Raw genomic sequence first — 15868 nt, 5'->3', positions numbered from 1 at the left:
AAGGAATCCAAGTGGCCCTATTATTTCCACTTGCACTAATTAGACATTTTTCTGTCAGCTATTGAGCACTGCTGAGAGGCCAAACTCACTGAATTCATTTCTAAAGTGTTTACAGAAGTTTGCATCTGTTTGTGTCTCTTCAGGAGGAAAATAAGCACTTCAATAGCATTGTGGAAAATCTAAACGAAGCATCCTATTCTGGAGGACCTGGCATCCCCGCAGCTGCATAATTTGACTCTGTTCAGGGCCTGAACCTCTCGCATCTCTCTCCAAAACCTAACGACGCAAAATGCAGAGAAGTCAACTCAGGGGAATCTTTTCTTTCTTGTCATTGTCTTTTCTCTCCCTCTTTTGAAACGGTGGCCTGCTGTGCACTACATACAGATTTAGGTGGGTATCATTCGTGCAGCCCCTCTCTCGTGTTTCTACCAGCACTCTGAGAAATTAATACCCACTTTCATTTGTTGCCAAGTGGGGGGATAGTAAATTCCTCAGCAGCAAAGCAGAATACATCACCATCCTGGGAATCTCCCCCAAATGTACACCGGGGGAGCACTCTGACTTCAGAAAGGGAGGAATGAAAGGAGGCCCGAGTGTGTGGTAGGGAAGGACGCTAAAGAGGACGTTTCTCTACTTGGTAAAATGTGCCTGGGTTATGCACAATTAGATTAACATGAAAGAGAGTCCCTTTCCCTCCCCCACTCCCCCCAAAAGAAAGAAAACAACACAAAAACCCTAACCCACTGACTACGTGGCAGTGCCTTTGAAATGCATATTGGTCTACATGGTATTTGATTCAGGATTCTTTTTGTTTGGGTTTTTAGACCCACGACTGACCTGCCATCACAGAGGGCTCAAAAATATAATCTTTTAAGATGGTGTCACAGGAACAGAATTTTAGTGATGGAACCAACATAGGATAACTCAAGATAAAAATTAAAAAAAAAAGGAATTCTATTTTATTATCTTTCCTCAGAGGCTGACTTAGGAAGCCTGTCCCAATAGCCACTAAATTGTGGCTTTTCTTCCTGAATGAACCTGTTTAAATAAAAATATATGGATACAGATAAGGGAGTGTGTATGCTGGAGCTCTAAAGAGACAGACTCACAAATGTGCACACACACACACCACAGTTTTTTCACATCTGTTTTTAGGATGGGGTCCTAATTGAGTTTATGGCACAAAGGGAACTTCATGGCGAGGAAGCTGAGTCAGGTGGTAAAGGAATTAAACTCCACAATGAGATTTCAATACGCAGATGATTGAAAAAATGCGAAAGAGCCTTTTCTAAGGGCTTTTACTGAACAGCAGCAGGAAAAGTGTGTGCTGTTTTCAGGGCTCCTGGCATTAGTGCTAGCCCCTCCCAACGCTGAGCATCAAGTTTGGGTCCCAGCTATGGGTTCAAAGCCACGATGTGTTCACAGCAATGACAATGGCAGCTGTTCTCAAGGGGGGCTGGGTGAGGGGACTCAAAACAGAAGCCATCTGGCATTGCAATTGGCAGGCGCAGTGTAAGGGGAAATTATTGCTGCATAGCAAATTGGGAGATAGGAAAAAGGCAGGGGAAAGGGAGGGGGGAAGTGTCCTGAGGTGAGGAATTAGCAGAATAAACAAATGAAAAGTGACTGATGCCTGCATAGTTATATACCAACAATAAAGCATAGTAAGAGTCAACTGATCAAACTGGACTACTCAAGGTCAAGGGAAGACCAAGCACAGCATGCACCACGTTTGTCCACCCACCGAAACGTGAGGAGGAGGAGAGGAAAAACCCTGAACTTTCTTACAGTTTATGTTCAGGGCCTGTTAACATTTCACCAATCTTTCCTTCATTTTACCAGTGGGGCATGCAGATTAAAGCACTTCCCAGAAATAGTTATAACCTTTTTCTCAATCTCAGTACGTAAAGATAATATTTTGGATCACCTATCCCTGCTTTCTGACCCTCCCCCTCTCAAATCTACTGTGAATGGAGTTGGGCTGTCTGTTAAAAGAATAAGAAAGCAACATCAAAACAGAGACCACCTACCCAGGATCATGGCGAGCCTCACAGCCCCCGGTACTGTGGACCTGTGTGTCTTACCTTTCTTCTGGACTCCAGGTTGCTACAGCCACCATGGTGATTTCAGCATCCACACTGATGACTCACCCAGCACACTGGTCTCTCTTGCCATGGCCTCCTTATCTCCAAGGATCTTGTTCTACACTTAAGCTTAGTCACTCTCACCGTCAGTCACTTTAGAACTTGCTACTTTGGTGGCATCACAATCAGAATCTCAATTCCAGCATTTGATTCTTTAATCTTTATCTCTTATTCTCCCAACTCCCTTCCTGGATAGCCCAACTCCAGTAATCCTGCAACACTTTGGGGACATCCACACTACCTGCTGACCCTACTGGGGTTTTGTGTGTGTGTGTGTGTGTGCTACGCCATCAATCCCTCATGTCCTCACTTGCCTCTTTAAATTCCATGGTGCATCAACATAGCAACTTTTTAATAAGCATTCTTCGCTCCTTTGCTGCTTTCAACTTCTATCATATTTGTCTGGCAATTCTGACCATGTTTATTGTTAAGGGAAAATGTTGGCCTCATATTAGAATCCCCTAGGTAAGCTTTTAAAAATCCAGATGCCCAGATGGCACCCCAGGCCTGTTAAATCAGAATCTCTGGAAGTGTACCCAGGCATGTTTCTCTAAACGATGCCCAGGTGATACCGATGATCCCCAGGTGATTCCCATGATTCTAGAGTTGAGAACCGGGGAGCTAGCCTGACCTTTAGCCTCTTAGCCCACCCCTCACTCCTCCTCCCTACTGGGGGTGGAGTGAGTTATCTGATGGGAGTAGCATACCTGGCTCAGACCTTCCTCTTTCCTCTCCTCAAGTCTTCCTCCCTGTTCTACAGTAAGGGAAGGGGCCTGCCAGCAACAAGATGTGTCTGGAGTGAAGAATTTTCCAACCCATTTGTCTGAAAACCTAAAGCTACATTCTCCTATCTGTTTTAGAATAATAAAGGTTGCTCTTTTGCATCTATCTTTCAGTTGGTTCTGAACACAGGAGGGGAAGATGAATATTATTTATTGTCACTTAATATTTTCAAATTATATGTAATTCTCTGCCTAATCTGAGCTTCTACCCAAGCAAGTGAATGTGGCTGGAGAAAAATACAACCATAACACTTTAAATTTATGACCATGACCTGAGGCTGGCCCTTAGCATGGCCTAACAACCCAGCTACTATTATACTTTCGCTCTCCTCTCCAGCTGCCACAGCCCCTTTAACCTCCTCACACTCAGCTGATGACCTGGCTTCTTATCTCACTAAGGAAATAGTCAGTGAGATGACATCTTCCTTATCCTCTTACCCAAATCTGCCATCCCTCTTGTACTGTAACCCATGTGTCCTCCCTACTTTCCTATTGGCATGTTTATGGCCAACCCCCCACTTAAATACTCAATTCTATCCTGCCTTCTTTACTCTACGACATTATGCTTGTAAATACTTTCTTTCACTTCTGCATCACTAATTGCCTCATCTCTACTGGATCATTCTCATCAGCATACGAACATTACAATATCTTCCATCTTAAAAAGTCCTCCCATAACCATATATCTCTGTCTTAGTCCTTTCAGGCTGCCATAACAAAAATGCCATAAACTGAGTGGTTTATAAACAACAGAAATTTATTTCTCACAGTTCTGGGGATTGGGAAGTCCAAGATCAAGGAACTGGCAGACTCCATGCCTGGTGAGGGCCTGCTTCCTGGTTCACAGATGGCATCTTTTTTCCATGTCTCTCTGGGACCTCTTTTATAAGGGTACTAATCCCATTCATGAGGGCTCTGTCCTCAAGGCCTAATCATCTCCCAAAGCACCTCCTCCAAAACCATCACCTTGAGGGTTAGAATTTCAACCTATGAATTTGGGAGGTAAGGATACAAATATTCAGTCCACAGCATTCTGCCTCCAGCACCTGTCCCATTTCTCTGTCCCTCTTTACAGCCAATCTCAAGAGTTGTCTAAACTCAGTCTTTGCTTCCTCACCTCCCACTCTTTCTTAAGTCTATAGCTTTCATCCTCAGCACTCCACTGAACCCATTCTTTTCTAGGTTGTCAACAACCTCCAAACCCAATGACCATTTTTTTTTTCCTTTTTTTTTTGCGTTACGCGGGCCTCTCACTGTTGTGGCCTCTCCCGTTGCGGAGCACAGGCTCCGGACGCACAGGCTCAGCAGCCATGGCTCACGGGCCCAGCCGCTCCGCGGCATGTGGTATCTTCCCGGACCGGGGCACGAACCCGTGTCCCCTGCATCAGCAGGCGGACTCTCAACCACTGCGCCACCAGGGAAGCCCCCAATGACCATTTATTAATCCTCATCTTATTCAAACTCCTAGAACCATCTGGCTGTGACAATCAATCCCTCTTTTTTTATTCATGTGACTTCTGGCATTTCATACTCTCCTGCTTTTCTTCCTACCTCATTGGCTGCTCACTCTACTTTGCTGGAGCGTCCTTCTTTTCCAGCCTCTGAATGTTAAAGCCCTAGGATTCAGTCCTAAGACTGCTCCCCTTCTCTAGCTACACTCACTTAGACTGTCCCATGGCCTCAAATATCACTTCTGTTGACAATCCCAAATTTAAATACCATCCTGAGTCTCTTTCCTGCAACGCTGCCTAGTGTATGAAATTGCCTAGACAATAAATAGCCCGATGTGGATGTCAGTTAGGTATCTCAAACTTAACATGTTTAAAACAAAACTCTTTATTTTTTCTTCCATACTTGCTTTTCCATCACAGTAATGACAACTCATCCATTCATTTGCTGAGGGACAAAACTTCAGAGGTTCCATTCTAAGTTTGTGGCTCTTCTCCTTCTCTCATACTCTACATATAATCCATCAGAAAATGCTATTGGCTCTACCTTTAAAACATGCACAATATCTGGAGGAGCTTCAAGATGGCGGAAGAGTAAGACGCGGAGATCACCTTCCTCCCCACAAATACATCAGAAATACATCTATATGTGGAACAACTCCTACAGAACACCTACTGAACGCTGACAGAAGACCTCAGACCTCCCAAAAGGCAAGAAACTCCCCACGTACCTGGGTAGGGCAAAAGAAACAAGAAAAAACAGAGACAAAAGAATAGGGACGGGACCTGCACCAGTGGGAGGGAGTTGTGAAGGAGGAAAAGTTTCCACACACTAGAAGCCCCTTCGCGGGCGGAGACTGCGGGTGGCGGAGGGGGGTGCTTCGGCGCCACGGAGGAGAGTGCAGCAACGGGGGTACGGAGAGATTCCTGCCCAGGGGATCGGCGCTGACCAGCACTCACCAGCCGAGAGGTTTGTCTGCTCACCCGCCGGGGCGGGCGGGGCTGCGGGCTGAGGCTCGGGTTTTGGAGGTCGGATCCCAGAGAGAAGACTGGGGTTGGCTGCGTGAACACAGCCTGAAGGGGGCTAGTGCGCCACAGCTAGCCGGGAGGGAGTCCGGGAAAAGGTGTGGAACTGCCGAAGAGGCAAGAGACTTTTTCTTCCCTCTTTGTTTCCTGGTGCGCGAGGAGAGGGGATTAAGAGTGCCGCTTAAAGGAGCTTCAGAGACGGGCGTGAGCCGCGACTATCAGTGCGGACCCCAGAGACGGGCATGAGACGCTAAGGCTGCTGCTGCCACCACCAAGAAGCCTGTGTACGAGCACAAGTCACTATCCACACCTCCCCTCCTGGGAGCCTGTGCAGCCCGCCACTGCCAGGGTCCCGTGATACAGGGACTACTTCCCCGGGAGAACGCACGGCGCGCCTCAGGCTGGAGCAACGTCACGCTGGCCTCTGCAGCCGCAGGCTCGCCCCGCACTCCGTACCCCTCCCTCCCCGAGGCCTGAGTGAGCCAGAGCCCCCGAATCAGCTGCTCCTTTAACCCCGTCCTGTCTGAGAGAAGAACAGACGCCCTCAGGCGACCTACAGGCAGAGGCGGGGGCAAATCCAAAGCTGAACCCCGGGAGCTGTGTGAACAAAGAGAAAGGAAATCTCTCCCAGCAACCTCAGTAGCAGCGGATTAAATCTCCACAATCAACTTGATGTACCCTGCATCTGTGGAATACCTGAATAGACAACGAATCATCCCAAATTGAGGAGGTGGGCTTTGGGAGCAACAATATACACATATTTTTACCTTTTTCTCTTTTTGTGAGTGTGTATGTGTATGCTTCTGTGTGTGATTTTGTCTGTATACCTTTGCTTTTACCATTTGTCCTAGGGTTCTGACTGTCCATTTTGTTTTTGTTTTTTTTATTTAAAAATTTTTTTCTTAATACTTATTTTTTAATAACTTTATTTTATTTTACTTTATTTTATTTTATCTTCTTCTTTCTTTTTTTTCCTCCCTTTTATTCTGAGCCGTTTGGAGGACAGGCTCTTGGTGCTCCAGCCAGGCGTCAGGGCTGTGCCACTGAGGTGGGAGAACCAACTTCAGGACACTGGTCCACAAGAGACCTCCCAGCTCCACGTAATATCAAACGGTGAAAATCTCCCAGAGATCTCCATCTCAGTGCCAAGACCCAGCTCCACTCAACGACCAGCAAGCTACAGTGCAGGACACCCTATGCCAAACAACTAGCAAGACAGGAACACAACCCCATCCATTAGCACAGAGGCTGCCTAAAATCATATTAAGGTCATAGACACCCCAAAACACACCACCAGATGTGGACCTGCCCACCAGAAATACAAGATCCAGCCTCATCCACCAGAACACAGGCACTAGTTCCCTCCACCAGGAAGCCTACACAACCCACTGAACCAACCTTAGCCACTGGGGACAGACACCAAAAACAACGGAAACTACGAACCTGCAGCCTGCGAAAAGGAGACCCCAAACACAGTAAGTTAAGCAAAATGAGAAGACAGAGAAACACACAGCAGATGAAGGAGCAAGGCAAAAACCCACCAGACCTAACAAATGAAGAGGAAATAGGCAGTCTACCTGAAAAAGAATTCAGAATAATGATAGTAAAGATGATCCAAGATGTTGGAAATAGAATGGAGAAAATACAAGAAATGTTTAACAAGGACCTAGAAGAACTAAAGAGCAAACAAACAGTGATGAACAACACAATAAATGAAATAAAAAATTTTCTAAAAGGGATCAATAGCAGAATAACAGAGGCAGAAGAATGGATAAGTGACCTGGAAGATAAAATAGTGGAAATAACTACCACAGAGCAGAATAAAGAAAAAAGAATGAAAAGAATTGAGGACAGTCTCAAAGACCTCTGGGACAACATTAAACACACCAACATTTGAATTATAGGGGTCCCAGAAGAAGAAGAGAAAAAGAAAGGGACTGAGAAAATATTTGAAGAGATTATAGTTGAAAACTTCCCTAATATGGGAAAGGAAATACTTAATCAAGTCCAGGAAGCACAGAGTCCCATACAGGATAAATCCAAGGAGAAACAAACCAAGACACATATTAATCAAACTATCAAAAATTAAATACAAAGAACAAATATTAAAAGCAGCAAGGGAAAAACAACAAATAACACATAAGGGAATCCCCATAAGGTTAACAGCTGATGTTTCAGCAGAAACTCTGGAAGCCAGAAGGGAGTGGCAGGACATATTTAAAGTGATGAAGGAGAAAAACCTACAACCAAGATTACTCAGCAAGGATCTCATTCAGATTTGATGGAGAAATTAAAACCTTTACAGACAAGCAAAAGCTAAGAGAATTCAGCACCACCAAACCAGCTTTACAACAAATGCTAAAGGAACTTCTCTGGACAGGAAACACAAGAGAAGGAAAAGACCTACAATAATAAACCCAAAACAATTAAGAAAATGGTAATAGGAACATACATATTGATAGTTACCTTAAATGTAAATGGATTAAACGCTGCATCCAAAAGACATAGACTGGCTGAATGGATACAAAAACAAGACCCATATATATGCTGTCTACAAGAGACCCACTTCAGACCTACGGATACATACAGACTGAAAGTGAGGGGATGGAAAAAGATATTCCATGCAAATGGAAATCAAAAGAAAGCTGGAGTAGCAATTCTCATATCAGACAAAATAGACTTTAAAACAAAGACTATTAGAAGAGACAAAGAAGGACACTACATAATGATCAAGGGATCAATCCAAGAAGAAGATATATAACAATTGTAAATATTTATGCACCCAACACAGGAGCACCTCAATACATAAGGCAAATACTAACAGCCATAAAAGGTGAAATCAACAGTAACACAATCATAGTAGGGGACTTTAACACCCCACTTTCACCAATGGATAGATCATCCAAAATGAAAATAAATAAGGAAACACAAGCTTTAAATGATACATTAAACAAGATGGACTTAATTGATATTTATAGGATATTCTATCCCAAAACAACAGAATACACATTCTTCTCAAGTGCTCATGGAATATTCTCCAGGATAGATCACATCTTGGGTCACAGATCAAGCCTTGGTAAATTTAAGAAAACTGAAATCGTATCAAGTATCTTTTCTGACCACAATGCTATGAGACTAGATATCAATTACAGGAAAAAATCTGTAAGAAATACAAACACATGGAGGCTAAACAACACACTACTTAATGACCAAGAGATCACTGAAGAAATCAAAGAGGAAATCAAAAAATACCTAGAAACAAATGACAATGAAAACACGACGACTCAAAACCTATGGGATGAAGCAAAAGCAGTTTTAAGAGGGAAGTTTATAGCAATACAATCCTACCTTAAGAAACAAGAAACATCTCAAACAACCTAACCTTGCACCTAAAGCAATTAGAGAAAGAAGAACAAACAAACCCCAAAGTTAGCAGAAGGAAAGAAATCATAAAGATCAGATCAGAAATAAATGAAAAAGAAATGAAGGAAATGATAGCAAACAACAATAAAACTAAAAGCTGGTTCTTTGAGAAGATAAACAAAATTGATAAACCATTAGCCAGACTCATCAAGAAAAAAAGGGAGAAGACTCAAATCAATATAATTAGAAATGAAAAAGGAGAAGTAACAACTGACACTGCAGAAATACAAAGGATTATGAGAGATTACTACAAGCAACTCTATGCCAATAAAATGAACAACCTGGAAGAAATGGACAAATTCTTAGAAATGCACAACCTGCCAAGACTGAACCAGGAAGAAATAGAAAATATGAATAGACCAATAACAAGCACTGAAATTCAAACTGTGATTAAAAATCTTCCTACAAACAAAAGCCCAGGACCAGATGGCTTCACAGACAAATTCTATCAAACATTTAGAGAAGAGCTAACACCTATCCTTCTCAAACTCTTCCAAAATATAGCAGAGGGAGGAACACTCCCAAACTCATTCTACGATGCCATCATCACCCTGATACCAAAACCAGGCAAGGATGTCACAAAGAAAGAAAACTACAGGCCAATATCACTGATGAACATAGATATAAAATTCCTCCACAAAATACTAGCAAACAGAATCCAACAGCACATTAAAAGGATCATACACCATGATCAAGTGGGGTTTATTCCAGGAATGCAAAGATTCTTCAATATATGCAAATCAATCACTGTGATACACCATATTAACAAACTGAAGGAGAAAAACCATATGATCATCTCAATCTATGCAGAGAAAGCTTTTGACAAAACTCAACACCGATTTATGATAAAAACCCTGCAGAAAGTAGGCATAGAGGGAACTTTCCTCAACATAATAAAGGCCATATAAGACAAACCCACAGCCAACATCATTCTCAATGGTGAAAAACTGAAATCATTTCCACAAAGAACAGCAAGAAGACAAGGTTGCCCACTCTCACCACTATTATTCAACATAGTTTTGGAAGTTTTAGCCACAGCAATCAGAGAAGAAAAAGAAATAAAAGTAATACAAATTGGAAAAGAAGAAGTAAAACTGTCACGTCACTGAAGATTACGTGATACTATATGTAGAGAATCCTAAAGATGCCACCAGAAAACTACTAGAGCTAATCCATGAATTTGGTAAAGTAGCAGGATACAAAATTAATGCACAGAAATCTCTTGCATTCCTATACACTAATGATGAAAAATCTGAAAGTGAATTTAAGAAAACACTCCCATTTACCATTGCAACAGAAAGAATAAAATATCTAGGAATAAACCTACCTAAGCAGACAAAAGACCTGTATGCAGAAAATTATAAGACACTGATGAAAGAAATTAAAGATGATATAAATAGATGGAGAGATATATCATGTTCTTGGATTGGAAGAATCAACATTGTGAAAATGACTCTACTACCCAAAGCAATCTACAGATTCAATGCAATCCCTATCAAACTACCACTGGCATTTTTCACAGAACTAGAGCAAAAAATTTCACAATTTGTATGGAAACACAAAAGACCCCGAATAGCCAAAGCAATCTTGAAAAAGAAAAATGGAGCTGGAGGAATCAGGCTACAAAGCTACAGTAATCAAGACAGTATGGTACTGGCACAGAAACGGAAATATAGATCAATGGAAGAAGATAGAAAGCCCAGAGATAAACCCATGCACATACGGTCACCTTATCTTTGATAAAGGAGGCAAAAATATACAGTGGAGAAAAGACAGCTTCTTCAGTAAGTGGTGCTCGGAAAACTGGACAGCTACATGTAAAAGAATGAAATTAGAACGCTCCCCAACACCATACACAAAAATAAACTCAAATAGATTAAAGACCTAAATGTAAGGCCAGACACCATAAAACTCTTAGAGGAAAACATAGGCAGAACACTCTATGACATAAATCACAGCAAGATCCTTTTTGACCCACCTCCTAGAGAAATGGAAATAAAAACAAAAATAAAAAATGGGACCTAATGAAACTTCAAAGCTTTTGCACAGCAAAGGAAACCATAAAGGAGACGAAAAGACAACCCTCAGGATGGGAAAAAATATTTGCACATGAAGCAACTGACAAAGGATTAATCTCCAAAATTTACAAGCAGCTCATGCAGCTCAATATCAAAAAAAAAAAAAAACCCACTCCAAAAATGGGCAGAAGACCTAAATAGACATTTCTCCAAAGAAGATATACAGATTGCCAACAAACACATGCTCAAACATCAAAATGCTCAATATCATTAATCATTAGAGAAATGCAAATCAAAACTACAATGAGTTATCATCTCACACCGGTCAGAATGGCCATCATCAAAAAATCTACAAACAATAAATGTTGGAGAGGGTGTGGAGAAAAGGGATCCCTCTTGCACTGTTAGTGGGAATGTAAGTTGATAGAGCCACTATAGAGAACAGTATGGAGGTTCCTTAAAAAACTACAAATAGAACTACCATATGACCCAGCAATCCCACTACTGGGCATATACCCTGAGAAAACCATAATTCAAAAAGAGTCATGTACCAAAATGTTCATTGCAGCTCTATTTACAATAGCCAGGACAGGGAAGCAACCTAAGTGTCCATCAACAGATGAGTGGATAAAGAAGATGTGGCACATATATACAATGGAATATCACTCAGCCATAAAAAAGAACAAAACTGAGTTATTTGTAATGAGGTGGATGGACCTAGGGACTGTCATTCAGCATGAAGTAAGTCAGAAAGAAAAAAACAAATACTGTATGCTAACACATATATATGGAATCTAAAAAAAAAAAAAATGGTCATGAAGAGCCTAGGGGTAAGATGGGAATAAAGATGCAGACCTACTAGAGAATGGACTTGAGGATATGGGGAGGGGGAAGGGTAAGCTGGGACAAAGTGAGAGAGTGGCATGGACATATATACACTACCAAATGTAAAACAGATAGCTAGTGGGAAGCAGCCGCATAGCACAGGGAGATCACCTCGGTGCTTTGTGACCACGTAGAGGGGTGGGATAGGGAGGGTGGGAGGGAGGGAGATGCAAGAGGGAAGACATATGGGGACATATGTAATATGTATAACTGACTCACTTTGTTATAAAGCAGAAATTAACACACCATTGTTAAGCAATTATACTTCAATAGAGATGTTGAAAAAAAAACATGCACAAGATCTGACCACTTTTCACCTCCTCTAGAGCAACCACTTTAGTTCAAGCCATTATTATAAACTTTCTTGGATACAAGCAACAGCTTTCTAACTTGAATCCCTCCCTTTGCCACCTAAGTCCTCTCCCCCTTCTCCCCATATTTCTCACACAGCAACCGAAGTGATCCCTTTAAAATGTAAATCAAATGATAACGTTGATTCTCTGCTCTCAACTTCAACACGACTTCCCATCACAATTAAAATAAAATTTAAATCTGTTGTCTTGGCCAACAAGGCCCTATATGATTGTGCCTCTGACTACTTCACTATTTCCTCTCATTCTCATTATTTCTCACTGTTCTGCAGCCTTCCTGCTCACCCTCCAAGTCAAGTTTGTGCTTTGGGCCTTTACACTTACTGTTCCCTCTGTCTGGAATGCTCTTCCCTCAGCTATCTGCAAGGCTCCCCCATTCAGATCTGGGCCCCAGTTACCCTTTCAAAGAAGCCTTCTCTGAGCATTTCTCTAAAATTATAGTATCTGTATCCACTTGCTATCCTTTCCTTGACTCTGCTTTATTTGTCTTCATAGCAGTTAACCTCCAACATTAAACTGTATATTTTTTAATGTTTACCTGTTTATTTCCTTTCTTCCCACCAAAATATAAGCTTTTCGTTTACACTGAATGTCAGTGCCCAGGCACTTTGTTTTGTTTACTGCTGTAGCCTCAGTGCCTTGAAAAGTGGCTCAATAAGTAGTTGTTGAATAAATGAATTAGTTCATGGCTCTCTAATTGTTTCCCCGATTCATTTGTTTTCACATATGCATGCATAGCTGCCTTAGTGCTACTTCAGATTTTAGATCATGATTATTTGTTATATGAGGCATAAGTGAAAATATTGATAGATCAAAGTTTTTTCAGGGAGTAAAACACCAAATAATTAAAGAAGATCAAAGCAGACAAAAGGATTACAGAGGGATTTTAGTTTCCAAGCTAGTGTGCTTTAAAAATATAGACTTTTATCATTGGGTAAAAAGTCCATATTTTTATGAAAACATTTATTAGTGAAACCGATGTCATGATTATGTGCAGTGACAAAGAAATGTTGGAGAAGCCTGAGAAATTGGGATCCTTTTTCTTTTCTAACTATGAAAATGCCTATAAAACCACAGTAAAACCATATTCTCTTAAAGGACCTTTCCACTAGAAATAACCATAAAATAAAAATGAAAATCAAAATAACACTTTGCTGTGGACAGAACTAATAGATTTGGGGCCCATGAGCTTAATCTCAAAAAATGAGAGGGAACTCATCATTGTAATACACTACATTAATAAGGGAAAATTTTGCACCTGAAGCTTTATAATGTAGCAGACGATTCTTGGCACACGGTTTAGTGGCAATTTATTCATTTATTCAACAAAATATTTATTAAGCATCTCCTAGATGCATCTGATATTCACTGGAAAGACAACAGTGAAAGACAGACCTGGTGTTATCTGATCTGTAAACATTCTGAAGATGAAAATTCCCACCTAAATGGGTTGGGTGGGGGGGCTTATAGAAACTATAGCACAGATGAGTATCAGAGTTGGAGATTAAAACTTAATATTTAAACTGCAAATTAGGATTCTAATTTGAGTCAATGCATTAACTGCAAGTCCCCCAAAAAAGGGTCCTGAGAGGAAGAGTTATCTGATGAAGAAGAGGATGCATTCTTCTCCCATATCCCAACCATTCGGGCTTATGGGAACATGCCCCTCCTCCCCGAAGAGTACGAAGTCAGGTCAAAGGTAAAAGTCTTTTTTTAACTGATATGGATTTGGAAGACCCTTGGAACTTATGGTGGGGTGTTCCTTTGTTTCCTGGGAACTAAGTCTACCCCATGTGGATATTACCCCTTTTAACGACCAGTGTGTTCCATCGAGGGTTAAGGCTAACAAGTCTCAGGCTTTGCCCCAAAGGCACTGCAGGGAGCAATCCATAATACCGAGTCACCACGACCTGAAGCTTCTTCTATCTCAGTGGCTGTCACTGAGATAGAAGAAGCTTCTATCTTTACTCAGTGAAGAGGTGATCAATAATGAAGTTGAAGAGGAAGTGGCTAGCATGACAACCTGAGTCTTGCTGTCTAGGTCCTCCCACAACTTCATTATTGATCACCTCTTCCCTCCTTTAAAAAAAAAAAAAATAGTGGCAGTGCGTATCTGGTGGTATTTGGGGAGGGACTCTTATGGAGAAGTTCAAACTGTCAGATTCACTAATATACTATTTGGAATGTTAAGTTGTTTGCATTGTTTGAAAGGTTGCCTATACATGTTAATGGATTATTCTGAAAATATATCACAGTCACTTTTTGATGTCCTGATAGCAAAACTGAGTTAGAGGCTTGATTATGCTATTTGATCTTAGACAGATCTTATCTGTCTTGCCTCATAACTATAATAATCCCACCTGGTCCTAAGCCATGTCCTTTTGTCAATTAGCTTATACAATAATAAGGGCTATCATTCACTGAGTGCCAGGCACTGTTCTAAGCATTCTATGTTATCCACTCACTTAATACTCCAAACAATCTATGAAGTAGGGACTGTTATTACTACCATCGTAGAGGTAGAAAAATGGAAACCAACTGTTTAGGTAAGGTACCCAAGATGACAAAGCTAATAAGGGGCAGCACTTGGATTCAAACTCAGGCAGTCTAGCTCCCAAGTTAGCGTCCTTAATCTCTGCCTATATGACCTTAATTTTATCAAGACTGTCATTGTCATTGTTACCAAAACCATATACTAGAATAGTGGCAGATATATAGTACAAAGAGAACTGTTTGAACTTCATTGTCCCTAGGGCTTTTCACTTGTTCTTAAAGTAATAATTATCACTGAAAGGACTGAGAACTTTATTGTGCCTTTTGCAGTTTTAGGAGCTACGCATGATTAGAGAAACAGACTGATCTGTCACTTTAGAATCTTATTATCCAAGAGAATCACATTTACATAAGCAAAGCAGAAATCAATGTTTTAACAGTAAGGGTTAGCTTTGCTTTAATAAAACCTCATTAAAAAAATCTCAGACTACTAAACTAGGAAGTGTCAACTTAAGGAATGATTATTCACTAAATCAGAATCTCTGGGTAGTAGGACTTGGGAATATATATATTTTAAAAAGCCATACTTTTCCCCATTCTTCCTCTCCCTCCCCAACTAATGCACGTGCACACACAGACACGCACAGAGACACACAAGCACACAGACACCAGGTAATCTTGATTCAGTCACCCCCTTGAGCAGCATTTAGAACTCAACCATAAATCATTAAAGTCATAAGTAAGTCTAAATCATGTGCATTTTAAGCATATTAGGCAAAGATTTGGCCTTACACAAACAGTGAAGAGAAGCTGTCATAGTCTTGTGTTCAAAGTAATAAAATGTGAGTTACTGAGAGAATGTTAGGAGTCCAACCCCTAATGCCCCTTTAACACTCTACCTGACAATGACTCCAGAGGCCCAGAGATTTTTAACTTCGTATACAATGCCAGTGGGAATAATTCACGCCTAACGTGATAGAAGGTTTTCAGTAACCATGAAAGAAACATATTTTGCTTCCAGTCTTTACATGGTGAAGAAATATAAAAAGTTCCAGAATTGAGTTGGTAATACTTTCAAAATGTGACAGATTATACATATGTATGGAAAAGAAATCAATTTGTTTGAGACTAATCTCAGGAGGAAGCAAGTCAAATCAGTTACTAGAGGGAGATACTTTATAAAAAAAGATAATAATACCACAGAGATTACTGAGAAAATTAAAAAAATATATATGTAAAGTGCCTTGCACTTAGTAGAGTCTCCATAAATAATAACAT

The 15868-nt window shown here is 41.0% G+C and overlaps 1 protein-coding gene across 10 annotated transcripts in view; it reads right to left on the bottom strand.

The window, feature by feature from the left end:
* Window positions 1-15868, bottom strand: part of ALPK1 (alpha kinase 1) — a 134428-nt gene that overhangs the window by 28410 nt on the left and 90150 nt on the right. Inside the window, exon 1 of one of the 10 annotated variants that reach the window (XM_081244188.1) lies at window positions 3695-3849. The exons of the other annotated variants lie outside the window; for them this stretch is intronic. Coding sequence (XP_081100314.1) covers window positions 3695-3742 — 48 coding nt within the window. The 5' untranslated portion in view covers window positions 3743-3849. Of the gene's footprint in view, window positions 1-3694; window positions 3850-15868 lie in introns of those variants that run through there. 10 annotated transcript variants of the gene reach the window in all.

This window comes from Mesoplodon bidens, assembly GCF_964165515.1.
Source record: "Mesoplodon bidens genome assembly, chromosome: 1".
Classification (NCBI taxonomy): domain Eukaryota; kingdom Metazoa; phylum Chordata; class Mammalia; order Artiodactyla; family Ziphiidae; genus Mesoplodon; species Mesoplodon bidens.
The sequence above is the reverse complement of the archived record's forward strand: the minus strand, read 5'-3'. Positions and strand labels throughout refer to the sequence as shown.